We start from the raw sequence: 14,040 nt of genomic DNA on the forward strand, positions 1-14,040 counted from the left end.
CAGTTTTTCCCGTATACACATGCATTCACACAAACATACTCGTGTCTGATGGCCCACAAAGTGAAAACCTTTTCGCGTGACACCATCTGATTAAACAAGCACTCCGAGGGGAGCATTGCAGCACGACCGAAAAGCCACGCGCCGCTAATGAACCGAAGGAAACGATTCGTACTCGTAGGCAAAAGAGCTCCATTCGCCTCATGGGTATGTGGAACAGGGAAAAAACAATCCGAGCCACTTTCCCTCTCGATTGTATGGGCGTGGAATGCCACATTTCGAGTGCCATAAAGGCGGCGGACTGATCAATCATACCGCACGGTACGAGCAACGCGCCAAGTGACACGCGAAACGCGCCCTGTCGAAGGCGAGCTGAAAGCGCAACCTTGCGTTCATGATTTTTGTGTTTGGGAGGTTTTTTCACCTTGCGTTTAATTGAACAAGGTGTGGTCAAGGATTTAACGTTCGCAGGAAGCATGTAACGATGCCACCCTGATGGAGGATGCTTTTTAGTGCCGATCCTTTGCCCCGCCTGAACGGGTATGAAGTCATTCATTACGGTTTATTTTATTGCCACTGCCGGCAGTTCGGGTGAAAAAGTTTGAGATGGAACTTTTTCGCACTCTCTTTTTTTTACAAGATGAAAGAAGCGAGCAAAAAGTACACGTACAGTGTACCACCCGGGCACGCGGTTGCAGGCTCTCGTCAGAGAGCTGTGTCCTGCAACGACACCAACCTAATGAAAAAAACGAAGGAAAAACTGCCCTGAAATGGCCGTCGTAAATCAATCGTTAACGTTCATAAATTTGAAGACTCGCACACGGCGAAGGACGTTCGCGCACGGTGGTGAGAAAAATGGCACGCAGCAGAATAACCCTAAAAAATATCTCACAGGAAATCTCATAAAAATTTGACGGCGTTTGATGGTGAAAAATTTTACTCAAGTCGAGCAACTCCGGGTTACGCGCCTTGAGAGTTTATTTATTTGCTGTTGTTTTTTTTTTGACACCACAACAGCCTGGAACGGGTTCCGGACGACGGATCGGATCCCGATTTTTATAGGACGCGCGTACTTTATTCCACTCTCACAGAAAGAGGAATAAAATTTATCGCCGTACGCTTTGGTGGGAGAGATTTTGGAAATCGAGCCCCGCAGTGTGGCAACAGCTGAGTAGAAAATAAAATCTCGACAATATATGGCGATATCGATTTTCGGGCATTCGTTCAGTGTTGGATTTAAACGAGAAAAATTGATCTTTTGGTGTAAAAATAATGCATATTAATTGACATTTTAACGATATAACATTTCTAAAAAGAAGTTATCTGGCGTAATTTATTCGCTAAATTGCGTCGGAAAGCCAAAGAACTGGTATCTTTCCGTGATATATGGCAATATGCATTTGTTTGAAAAAAAAACTTATTACCATTATAAATCATACTAATTGGAAGTAATCGCTCGCCATGGTTCGCTTCATTTCCCGGAACCAATCTACGGGTAGTGCCGGTGGAATAGAAATGTCACTGAAACATTCATAATGCGATCGATCGATGGACCCGTCACAGTACACCTATACCTAGGCACGTTGTTGAAACGGGTGTCCTTTCAAAACAAAGCAAAAAAAAGACCTACACTCACACACACCTTATAGGTACATATTAAGCCTCGTGTAGCATGATGTTCCGATAATTAAACCATCGTTTGGTTTCGGTTTGAAGGACACTCGGCTGCAGTTGCTGTTCCGTTGCAAGTCCCTTTGAATAGGAGGTGGCAGGCATTTTTTTTCACGGGAAGGCGTCCAACAAGGACATCACATTTATGAAATAGAATTGTCATCGAGCGAACGCCGTGGTACGATCGAACGCTCTAATTTAGTTCAAACCAATAGGCACCAGGGGACTAGCGACAGCTTGTCGGTTGTCGAACACTTAAATTCGCTTGTCTCGACGTTGGAAATATCCCAAAGCCAACGGCGGAGGAGCGAGAAAACTCGTCCCCACTGAGGTGGAAAATATACCTGTGGTGTCGATATTTGGAACAGTGCAAATTTCGATGCAATGTTCTGGAAAGGGGTGAAACAAAAAGAAAAACAAAATCCACCCACAAATGCGGCCCCTTCTGCTTCCCGGTGTCCCTTCTGCAGGCGTGTCGAAAAATTTGTGTCAAGTGAAAAACACGATCGTTCTGGTCCGAAGACAGGTTCTGCCGGATCGGGCTGGTGATGGCAGCCGATGACGTACATGTTTACACACTCCATGACAGCCTGCACTTGACGACAGGTGCCGTGCGATTTGGGGGTTTGCGTACGATGTTAGTAGGCCACGAGTTTCGACGAGTTTGTTGAGTAAATAACTGTGCATGGGATATGTGCACCCTTGTGGGTGTAGCTTGAAGAATCTTTAAAATTCAACCAATTAAGTCTGATTAACAGATACTCGTTGTTTTTCCGAGCTCGTCCAGTAGCACTCCGACGTCGATGACAAATTGTGACAGCAAAGTTCTCGATGTGCAGCCTGACCCCTGCCCAAAAGTCTCGGCAGCTCGCCCGGAAGTTGGCCAACATTGCTGTGCAACATGATTGTTGCTCCTCGGTCGCACACCTTCCATGCCTTTTTTTTCATTTCGTCCCAACAAACCCCAGTTTCGGGGTTGTCATGGTAAGATTTATTGTGACAGCTGATGGCTGACAATCGTTTGTTACGCTAGATAATAACGGGCGGTGCGTGGGAACGCGCCGGCGAGCGCACGATAGCCAAACGCAATGAGCGTCATCGTTGGATGGGCCGTAAAGTGATTAGGCTGAAACTTTTGACATCCAGACGTCGTCGTGGCTCGGGTAGCGGCCGCGGCGCCACTAACGAGCGGAATGAGAAATATCGTTCCGCTTTGATGTGATCTCGCGGACCGTTCGCGCGGTTGGAGCTTCTTTGGGATGGTGCGAATTATGCGAGCACCGAACCGGGTCCGACAAAAGGTTAATCATTCGGCATTATCCGCACTATCAAAACAGCGATTTGTCAATTTGTGCTGGCGGTGGCAGTGCGGGCGACTCATGAGTAATGACGCATTTCAAAATATCATAACATGTCAGGATCGATTTTCCTAACAAGCGTATCCCTCTGTGAACCCGTTAGTGAGGGGAAACGAGCGAGATGTAGCTACCACAAACGCAATCGAGCACACGGAGACCGTGGCAGAATTCCATTTCTCGACCTCAAAATTAACTCGATTGCTTTAACTTCGTTGACCGAGATTCTTGCATTGAGGAATGTAATTTTATTCCAATGACTGAATTAAAACCAGAGCGCCATTTCGTTAGCTATCGACGCCAATCGTCGTTTCCGCACACAAAACGAATGAGAGAACAGTTGGAAACAAAAAAGTCATCTCTGAAACACAATAGCGTAGTGCTGTGGTGCTTTTCATTCGATTTTCCGTTCGTTGTCGCTCCACTTTTCTGACATTTTTCCATCTCACCAAGGCACGGAATCGCCAGATCGAAATCGTAGGCGCCCAAGTTAACTGCCAGCGAATGGAAACGATAATTCCATTGTTAAACTTTAATGAACCATTCGAATCGGCATCGGTCCTGTGGTGGGATCTGTAGAAGGAATACTTCGCAGATAAAATGTTTCTCAAAAACGATGAGAAACGTGCCATAACAAATCGACCGATGGAAGTTACAGTCGGTGTGATACGTTGTCAAAAACAATCGTTTAGTTTGGTTTGATAAATTTTGCGAATTTTTTTCTTTATCATCATGTTCGGGAGTTTTAATCAACGGAAGAACCTTTGGGGGTTATATTTTCCGACCGCCGTTTTTCCGGTGGTATGAAGCGCAATGAAAATGACAGCTGTCAATGATAGTATCTAGAGGCAACTAGTTGGCGAAAGGGAAAAAAAAGCTCAATCGTTCAATCGCTCAATCAGAAATATGAAACCTCTTCTGCTGTCGAACGGTGGGAAGACGGCTTCAACGTTTGCAAGAAAAAAAGGGCGAAAAACACCTTTCTTCCGTATCTCCGCCTTTGACAGGTGATACACGGATGCGCTCAAAACCCACACCCGCCGACTTTGATGGGTACGCTCGGTTGGTTTTGACAGTCCGTTTACACAACGGTGTGATTGTTTCGCGTTCGGTTCGTCTCGGTTTGCGGATATTCAATTCGCAAAACCAGCCCATTTTCCGACACTGACATTGATGGAGCCGCTTCACGGGGAGTCTCTCGAGGATTGTGTGAGAGCTGTACGCTTGACTTTATTTTTCCGTCAGTCCCACCCATTTCCAACGAAGCCTCACAACGCTGGCGCAGATTGCCAGACGTAATCTTCTTAGCGAAATTTGTTCCCACCCACCACGGTGCCTGATTGGACCGAGGTGCTGGAAGTGGAGCTTGGTGCCAAAATTTTGTACCCATCTTACACCACGGGGAGCTCTTACAGCATGATGAAAGTTCCGCCAAGCGGCGTGTGAATGATAAACGGGCTTTAGTTGTGGGTTTAGTTTTTTTGCGTTCGTTTGTTTTTTTTTTATGTCCCTGCATAGGCCGTGCGAACTAGAAGTCGCCGAAAAGTTGCCGGAGCTGGAACGACCTGCGCGGTAATAACACCGCTCGGGAAGCACTGTTCGCGTTTAATAATCATGCTTATGTATGAAACAACAAACTAAGTTTTCTTATTCGAAAGAAGCTGCTGCTGCTGTTGCTGTGAAGGCAGCGACATAAACACGCCCTACCAAACGTACCACAAAAGAAAAACTCATCCTTCGCCGTCGAAAATTCCGCTAACAAAAATAATAAAAGCAATGCAAAGATGCTGGCTGCCCTGGCGTCTAAGCGGCTAACGGTTCTTTTTTGTGGTGCTTCCCTCCGCTGTTGTTGTTGTTGCTGTTTGAGGAAAATTTTGGTTCAGTTTTGTCTTGTTTCGTACCTCTGCCGGAGGTGCCATTTCTATCATTCTTGGGGAGAAAAACAAAAAGACTTGTGGCAAGTCGTTTCGTACGCGATGCCTTTGAGCTACCGTCGTGCGATTTCTGGTGAAGCAGGAAGAAAAAATTCCTCAACCGTGCCGGATAATCACCTCCGACGGGACCGGCGCCGTTTGGTACAGAAACGACGAGATACATACCACCCACTCGGTTCGGGGGGAGGCGCAAAATCACATGCCTGCATGTAACACTTAGTTCGCACTTGACTTTACGTACGTCCCGGTTCTGGCAAAGGGAAACGCCACCCGTGACTGGCAGGTGCAGGGCCAGGATTCACTGTCAGGAATGTCCCGGCTACCTTGCGCGAGTCAACGACGCTTGACGGAGGACTTGTAGTACATTTATGCTGCTCGTAGTTTTGTTTTTTTTTCCTTCGTTGCCAGGAAAAACGATCGCGTTAAACCAGCCCGCTAGCAGGCTGGCGTTGCGGTCGTTGACAAATTTTAACCACCAACCGGGAGCCTTCTCGGGCAGGTGGCTTTGGTTGCAATGAACATAAATTTAACCGCCTCGTCGAACGACTCCCACAAGGAGCTTGGCGTGGCTGCCGGGTGGCTTTGCGAGGTGTGCCAGATAAGACCGCCTCCTGTGGGGAGTTCCGGCGACGTGACGATATGATTGTTTTTTTTTCCTTCGTTTTCATTTCCTACCCGGTGCTAGTGTTGCGTCCCAAGGATGTAGCGAACCACAGTGACACCTACAAGTTGTCGTTCATACCGTACGCTGGAGGTGGGCGCTAAGAGGACCGCCTTTGTTGGTCGCGAGCCGCACGCTGGGTGAAGTTATCCGGCTTGATCTCTTGAGGCGCTTTGCTGGGTTCTTCCATGGAAGCCTTCGGGGCGGGCCTGTCGTTTAAAGTGACGCTACGGGGAATGTTTTCAATCTACGAACCAGCGGCCAGAAATTGATTCATGAGCGTAGGGAATGTTAAAGAAAGTGGCTTGGAAGAAAACCCCATTTATGTTTTGAGATGTTTGAAATTCAATTTGAAAGCAAATTGATTGTTTTGCAAATATCAATAGAATATTAGGAATATTAGGAAAATTATAGAAATTATTAAAAACGAAATTATTTCGTTAAATATTTCAAATTCTGTATTGAACATTTCTTTGCAATTCTTTATGAACTGTTCAAATAATTTTCTGTCCCTTCTTCACATCTTGTTGATTTTTGTTTCACTTGGTATTCATTTTTTTGATCGCTTTAGATCAGTTACAGTTGTAATTATTTTTATCTCAGTCGTTTTTCGTCAGTTTTACGCAGTCTCAAAAAGCTTTAGTAGGTACTTTTCACGCCTCTGTCAAACGGGTGATGTCTCTCGAATAATTCTTGAATATTTGGGCTTAAATTTCAAGGTTCCGTAGAGACCAAAAACAAAAAGCACCACTTAATCAACAGTTCTACAACAAAGAGACCAAACTATCGAATCAAAGGAAAAGAAAAAAGCACACTATTGGTCTTTTATGTTTCCTTCTCTAGGGACCGATTCTAAGCGATCGGGATAAAACAGAATGTACGACAAATTGCTTCAATAAAGTGACTCATTAGTAAGATTCGGTCGAACCGAAGAAGCTCGAAAAAATGGAATAAGCAACACTCTCTCTTTCCTCGAGCGGAAGGCCAGCATGATCCCCCTGCGCATTAGGACCTTTTGCCCATCCTTTTTGCCTGGGCTGAGTTTCGGCAGCCACCACTCGACCCAGCGTGTCGTTTGGCGTTAATGACCTGCAAATTGTTTCCGGTGCTCGCCTGATCTCGCCTGCTTGCGTTCGTTCCCATTTTGATTTAGCGGCGGCCCTAGTCGGATCGTACCTTTTTTTCTTCTTAATTTTCCTCTTAGTCCTATCGCCATTCCCCAGCCGATCGAAGCAGCCAACGAGGTGCCGCTCCCGAGGGCCATTTTTATGAATGATTGAAATTATAAATAGCGCATGTAAAATATGGTCCACTTGAGAGGACGTGGGGGTGAGAATAAAAAAAAAGAAGCTAAACCCAGTCGCCGAAGGTGGCCGACTCGGCGTTGCGGGTCCCGTCGATGATCGGCCCACTTTCGATGTAATGGTGGGCGATTATTCATGATATATATCGTTATTTACTTTTTTGCTTATCGTTCCGCTTTCGATTTTTTTCCTGAGCCAACCGAGCACTCTCCGAGCACCAGAGCACCTTGGCGTGCGAAGACGAAAAATTGCTCCTTAGGAATGGCTTTTTTTAAACCGTCAGTTAGCACCGGGGGCGGAAAAATAATGCTAATTCGAAAGCGTTTGTTTACATAACTGGTGTTGGTTTTTTTTGTTGGGGTGTAAGCTAACGTATCGGTAAGGGGCGTTTGCTTGTTTGGTTTGTTCAGTCTTATTTTTCGTGTGCCTGTTTTCTCACCCCGCAGTTCAGTAGTACCACAATCGAATCGTTTTTCGTTCGCGTCCACGCTAGTGGACGGGAAATAGACAATGTCACGAACCTGACACGGGCGGAAATGTGATTCCTCGCTCGCACGCCGATAATAAAGTCAATCCCTTCGCGCTTGCGATTGTGTGCTACGAGAAAAAGCAGGCACACCACAAGCGCGGGTTAAATTACGGGAAATGAGACTGAGCGAGAAAAAAAAGCATAAATCCATCGCCTGTTTGAAGCGGCACCGTTTGACGTTCATTGAATCCGTTACATACCCTGATCGACAGTGAGAACGTGTGGTTCCGTCGTTTTCGTTCACCAGCGGAAGCGTGGTTTACAAGTACGATAGGCAAATGCAAAGAGAGAGAGAGAGAGAAAGAAAAAAAACACCCCCATCGACCAACTGCGAACAGATGTTTCATTTCGCTGAGCGAAACGTGCTGAATTTCATTTAAATCTCAATTCACGATTTTTCCGACTAGCCGTGGTATGTTGAAGCACTGCCACCAACGAGATGAAGGTGTGAATATACATGAGCAGACATGGAAACGAAGGCGAGCTTTACAGGAATGTTATTGATCTTCAGTGTGTTACTAGAATGTGGGTTGCATGTTGTTCCAAAAGGGAATTCAAAAATTTATGATCTCAAGAAGCAATGTTGCTCTCATCGACAATGTTCAACGAGTTTGCTACAGAAAATAATGTATAAAATTCCTTAAAAATGTGAAAAATCATTTCCTGCTTTAAACACTTCTTTTCCCATTCGGCGGTCAAAACAAAAAAGGCAGAAAATGAATGCGTGAAAATAATGCGAAAATAAATAGTATGCTTCACCAGAGCAAGAAGATGGCACCAGATGGGTGTACCAGAAAGAAGGAATGCATGTGTGTGTACGCGCTGAAGAAATGTGAACAGAAAAGCAAACGGAACGAATGTGGGAGGTGGAAAAGAAAACGAGGAAAAAAAAATTGCCGCGAATTTCACGCGAGATCGCGCGCCTCCACTAGTGCTTCAGATTCAGTGTGCGGTGATATACATGACGCTTTTTTTTGCCGTTGGTTTGCTTCGATTTTTCGTTTTGACAAAATGCCAGAGAGAGCGCACAAAATTACATTTATTTTTAAAAGTCACATGGGGGAAATATATAATTCGGATCGGAGAATGACGGCTGGTAGGGTGGGATCGAGGAGCGACGGGAATTATGGGTAACGGACCGGTTGGAAAACCAATAGCGTGTCAATTGTGACAAACGAATTCGGATTCGCGGTTCGATTTTCATCGGCGCCTCGGTCGCTTCTAGTGTGTGGGCATAATTTTAGTAAGTGGTGCGGGAAAAACCGACCCATCCCTTCATGAAGGACAGACCCTTCACTTCGGGTCCTGAATTCCGCGTGTCGGCGTCCGAAAGATCGATTGATTGGGGTGCGAATGCCGGCATACCTTCCCGAGTGGTGGTGAAGTAGGTTGAAAAATTAATTAGCTTATGCCGCGTGTTTAATGAGCAGGATTCTAAAAACACGATCCCAAACGGAGCGATATTAATAGCCACGGACGCTGGCTTTTCGACTCCTGGTTCGTTTTTTTTATTGAAAATCGAAAAATCGATCCAATCAGCCGACAAAATTCATAACCTAATTCATTCATTCGCTCGGTGCGCGATGAAAATCGACCGCCAGGAGAGTGGATGGGAGAACCGTCGGAAAGGGAATAAAGGGATGGGTCTCGGGAGAGGCATCGATCGGGAAAATGGGTAGGATTCGGTGATCGTCCAATTTAATTATCGTTAGGCAAACGGGATACAGCGCATCGTCGAATAGCAACCTTCATTGTCCTGCTTGAGGTGGGCCGGTGAGAAGAAAATGTGCGTCCGGTAGTGGTACTCGTCTGAGCCGGGTCCGCCATAACTGTCGCGCGTTTTCCGCTGGTGCCGGCCACTCATCTTGCTTTTCTGCCCACCGCCACCTGCGCGCCCTCCGCCCTCGCGCATGTTTTTCCGGAACATCAAATTCATCTTCGCGATGTGGATTCGCTTGGTCGCGCTGATTGAAGTGATTTATAATACACGCACACTGAAGTGGCCTCCCAATCTGGATTTCCACTGCTTGGGACGTTTCAAATCGAAGCCACGAATATGCACGATCGATCAAATTTCCACACAATCGCTGCGTGCACTGCAGATATTTTCCTTCGAAATATTACACTCGTCACCTAAGGGCGCACTATGATTTTCTGTCGTGGGAAATTAAAATCTCACCAAACACACGAAAATAAACGACACTCGCGGTGGCCATGGATCGAGACTTTGTACGCGTACGCAACCGCTTTGTTGCCACCTTATCGTACCGTGAGGATCACAAGCCAACGTGAGCCCAGAACCGCGTCGCCGTCCCAAAAGGTCAGCACTTCAATCGACAGACGTCACCGGGCGCGAGCATAGCAGGCGTTGGGAAATCGTCCGCCAGGGAAAAGGCCACGGGCGTCGCGCGTAAAGGCCACGCCACTAATACGCGAGACGCGGGACAAACAACGGCGAACGGAAAAGAACGAACGAAGGAGAAAAATGAACGCAAAACAAAAACAAAAACTAAACAAAAACGGCAGGACACGATCGCCCGCGACGTCGATCCGATCCGCACGCAAACGCAATCTCAACTGACTCGCGCGCGGTTCGAAATCCGGCTCGAGCGGACGTGCTGAAGGCAAACGGTTGGTTATTATGCGAGAAAATGTGCTCCTTTTCTCCTGCCACAGGCCTGTGGCCGTCCGTGGCCGAATGTAGAGCGGGTGTGGGTTGGTCACCACAGGAAACTCTCGTCGTAAACTAGCTGGCTTAGAGCGGAAGGTGAGCGTCTGGCCACCAACGAGTAAGCGATCATCTGTTGGGTCACGTCTGTGTGTGGGTTGTTTTCTCGGAAAAGGTAGCAAACCCGCGCAATTAAAGGTACATATTTGGGATCAATTGATATATTATAAGTGATTACAAATAATTTAAATTTTAGCTTGTGTTTCTTAAAAATATTTAAAACACTTCAAAAGCGTTGTTTCTTAAAAATATTTAAACACTTCACAAAGTGAGGAATCCAATTATTTATCGAAAGAATAATATTGCACCCATTTTAGTAACATCATTTTTGAAACGTGATATATATATGTGATTTAAAAAAAAAGATTTTCGATCATACAGAGCTATTCTAATATTAGGGAAATTAGATTTCTGTCCAAGAGCTACAATCTATAAGGCCCATTGTCCGTGACCCTCATCGCAGTAAATAAACATTTACAAATATTCAAAACACACCAGAACCACGATCGTTTGCCGCGGAAACGTGAGCTCCCCGCCACCTGCTAGACCGCATGGCATACGTATCCAGCTCTCTTGCCCCCCCCCACTTCTTTGCCCCTTACCAACTCAACTCTTCCCCATCGCTATTCGATTGAGGGATCTCAGAAGGACAGCGGACGGTGTGGAACGCGACCTTTGCGGATCTTGCGGGACAGCCGGCTGACGTTTCGAACAGATTATGATTACTACCGCAGCACGCCACAACGCATCCCTTAGAGCTGGTTGAAAATGGTGGTGGAATCCCGAAATGGCTAGATCGGCCACTTTCCCTCCAAAGGAAACTCTACCTTGGATCGGTTCCGTACGAAATTAGAAACCCGTTCGCTATAAATAAACGACGATTCTCTCCATCGCCAGGGAAAAGGCCGCGTGGGTAACGGCGGATGGCGGAATGTTGTCGTCGGGCGCTTGTTTGCGATGGAAATTAGATCCGACAACACTTTCGCCGGCTTTGCGGACACATTTGTGGGTGGGCGAATGGGTGGTCGTGGTCGAACATAAAACATGATGCCGCCATACCATTGCACCGGTTGACCGTACCTCACCGTGACCGGAATCGAGTGTGTTGGTGTGTTGGTCAATCGAGCAACGGAAGCAAACCCGGAAGCTGTTCGTCCTTCACCTTCCGGTGCACCAACGGTGCCACGTGTTTGGTGGCGGTGGAATTGAATCGAGCTCGTGTGGAATTTGCAGGACTTGGTTCAGCAGTGTGTGGTATTTAGATGATTAGTCACCTGGAACTCACACCGCTGGGAAATTTATTTCAGTTGATTGCTTTCCGCTTTTCTCGATGGGGTTGGCTTCAGCGGTCGAATAGAAGCCGAACTGAAGCGGTTTTAGCGGAACCATCGACGGTAAACAGGAATCAGATGATGGAGCAGGCTCTCGTGGGACTGTCATGTCAGTTATATCCGACCAAACTCCCTGGGGGTGGAGCTGGAAATTGATAGCTTTCGCGAAAGCGATCAGATCGATTTGATTCGAATGAAACCGCAGCTTGGAAGTGGACGGGCGCTCGGCTAACCAGCGCTTATTTCCCCGAACTAATTAGCGCAAAGAAGTCTGCAGGTCCGATCGGCCACACTTAATAGTGCACCAGGGAATTGAAGCACAATTTTTGGACCATTCTTTACGATCACACACGACCATAAGCATGACATAAATAATCGCGTAATCGTGCCAGCGGCTGCCAGGGACTCCAACAGGGCAAGTGCAACACCAACGGGAACGTATTTTACAACCAGCTGGTGGGCGTGTAGTGCAGACTTAATTATTTGTCCCCAGCAGCCCGCCTTACGGTTGCATGCCAGTGGGTAGTTATTTAAAAGGGCGAACGGGACCAGCTGCTGGCGATGCTGGAACAGCTCGTACGTGGGCAACTATTCTTTGAATGGTACTCACGAGCGGTCCAGGACACGAGGACACGTGCAGAATGGGTGCACAAAAAGCTCCCTCCAATCACTGGAGTAACTCTCCACGGGAGACTCTCTGCCGGAGGGTCCACTTCGAGGTGAATACGGGCACCAAAGGGTCGTTCGAGTGGAAGAATAGTGGCAGATTGGAATCGTGCCAGATTGTTGCAAGTGCACACGTAGAACGTGATACAACGTCGCTAGTTGCTCCAGCATTCAACAACTCGCTTAGTAATGTGACATTTTTCGAGAGATTTTTTTATTACATTGGCAGCTTGACATTCTTGACCATCCAATCCGAAGTATATCATAGACTGATCCATTTATTTAGCGCTATATCGAAACGCCCCGTCGTGATATCTGTTGCGCTAATGGAATCGATGGTAATTGTGCATCCATTTAAAGACGTGCCTCCTCTAGAGTGTCGGATCACAAATTAATCCTTTGTCACTTCAGCCTCGGTTGGTGCAGATTCAAATGAGCTCGCTTTAATGTGCCGTATCGCCGTGCACCGTGCTTAACGTGGTGGGATTGGGTCACGATTTTATGCACCACAGCAGATCAGAAGGATGCTGCTTCTCATTACGGTACGGTTCCGGTTCGGTCGGCAGGTCATGCAGCACGAGCAGCAGCAGTAGCAGCAGGATGGAACACCGAGATCCAAGAAAATCCATCTTGCCTAGCACCCGTCAGACACGAACGTCAATGCCCGAGTTGATGGCAATTAGTATTCACCAGCCGCACGGCGATGTGGCTGTGTTGAAATCCTTCAGAAACCGGAGCCGTGCGCTACCGTGAAACGCGATTTAAATGTTGAACGCCGTAGTAGCTAGCTGGGCTGGGGTGAACTGGTGAATCCATGGCCCCTTTGCTAATCAGAAGATTTTTCGTTTTAAGTTCCATCTTCTACTTTTAAATGAGATTGTACACCGGCCACCAGTTGGTGGCGATGAGTTGGCGTTACTGCTGTTAGTGGGCAAAAAAGAAAAGGAAAAAAAATGGTCCCAAAAGCCCACCGGGCACTCGAGGGAAATGAATGCAAACACGAGCAGCACGAAATGGAACGGAATACAGAATCGATTCCTCATTCCCGTCCCTGTGGAGTGTCGAGCTGTTCGTTTAGGGAAGCTTTTTCACCCACGCTGGTTGGGGATTGGGCTGGATCAACAGATTCCGGAACGTGTTTGGATTTGAAGTGATAAATGAGCCCCAGCACGACGATGGGTTGTGCTTGAATGGAGTGGTCGTTTTTTGACCCTATTATCGGCTCGATTTGGCACAAACAAGTTAAGTCAATACGAGTTAGGAAAAGGTATCAATATATTATCGCTCACGTGAAAAATAATTCAAGAAGTATGTTTTCTTCGAATCGAAACATTGTTACTAACTTTTTTAATTTTGATTTAAAGATGAGTAAGTTTTTCTCAAAGAAATTATTCATTGAAGTTTTGATAAACATTCAAAATTCAGTATACTACATTTTCAAATCAACTACAGACTAAATAAATGCATGAAACAAAAAAAAGGTTGACATTTCCTTTCCAAACAAAACAGAAATAATAATATCGCCTATTTATAGGCCGTCTACAAACGAGCATTAAACAACGACGTCAGCAAAAACCCAAATGTCAACGTTTCCGTATTGCTAAGCAGGCTCGCGAAAGAAGATGTGCACCTTTCTTTGGCATTTTCACGAGCAATCGAGACCTCGAAACACCGGTCTAGCATCCACCGGTACCAGATCTTCTAAAGAGCAACCATCTACGCTAAAGAGCAAACACAAAACACACAAAAATACTCTCGCAACTATGTACCTGTTTTCTTGATGTCACTGACGATAATAAAGCGCTTTCCTAATTAATTTTAATTGAAAGTTATGCAAACACAGCACGCGTGTAGTCGTGGTACG

At 46.4% G+C, this 14,040-nt stretch overlaps 1 protein-coding gene across 3 annotated transcripts in view; it reads right to left on the minus strand.

Annotated features, from left to right (window-relative positions):
* The window catches only part of LOC128730574 (uncharacterized), a 47,321-nt gene that overhangs the window by 11,247 nt on the left and 22,034 nt on the right, over window positions 1–14,040 (minus strand). For 2 of the 3 annotated variants that reach the window (XM_053823645.1, XM_053823644.1), the window contains exon 1: window positions 9,198–9,387. The exons of the other annotated variant lie outside the window; for it this stretch is intronic. In XM_053823645.1, the coding sequence (XP_053679620.1) occupies window positions 9,198–9,387 (190 nt within the window). Of the gene's footprint in view, window positions 1–9,197; window positions 9,388–14,040 lie in introns of those variants that run through there. 3 annotated transcript variants of the gene reach the window in all.

This window comes from Anopheles nili, chromosome 2 (genome assembly GCF_943737925.1).
Source record: "Anopheles nili chromosome 2, idAnoNiliSN_F5_01, whole genome shotgun sequence".
In the NCBI taxonomy this organism is placed as follows: Eukaryota; Metazoa; Arthropoda; class Insecta; order Diptera; family Culicidae; genus Anopheles; species Anopheles nili.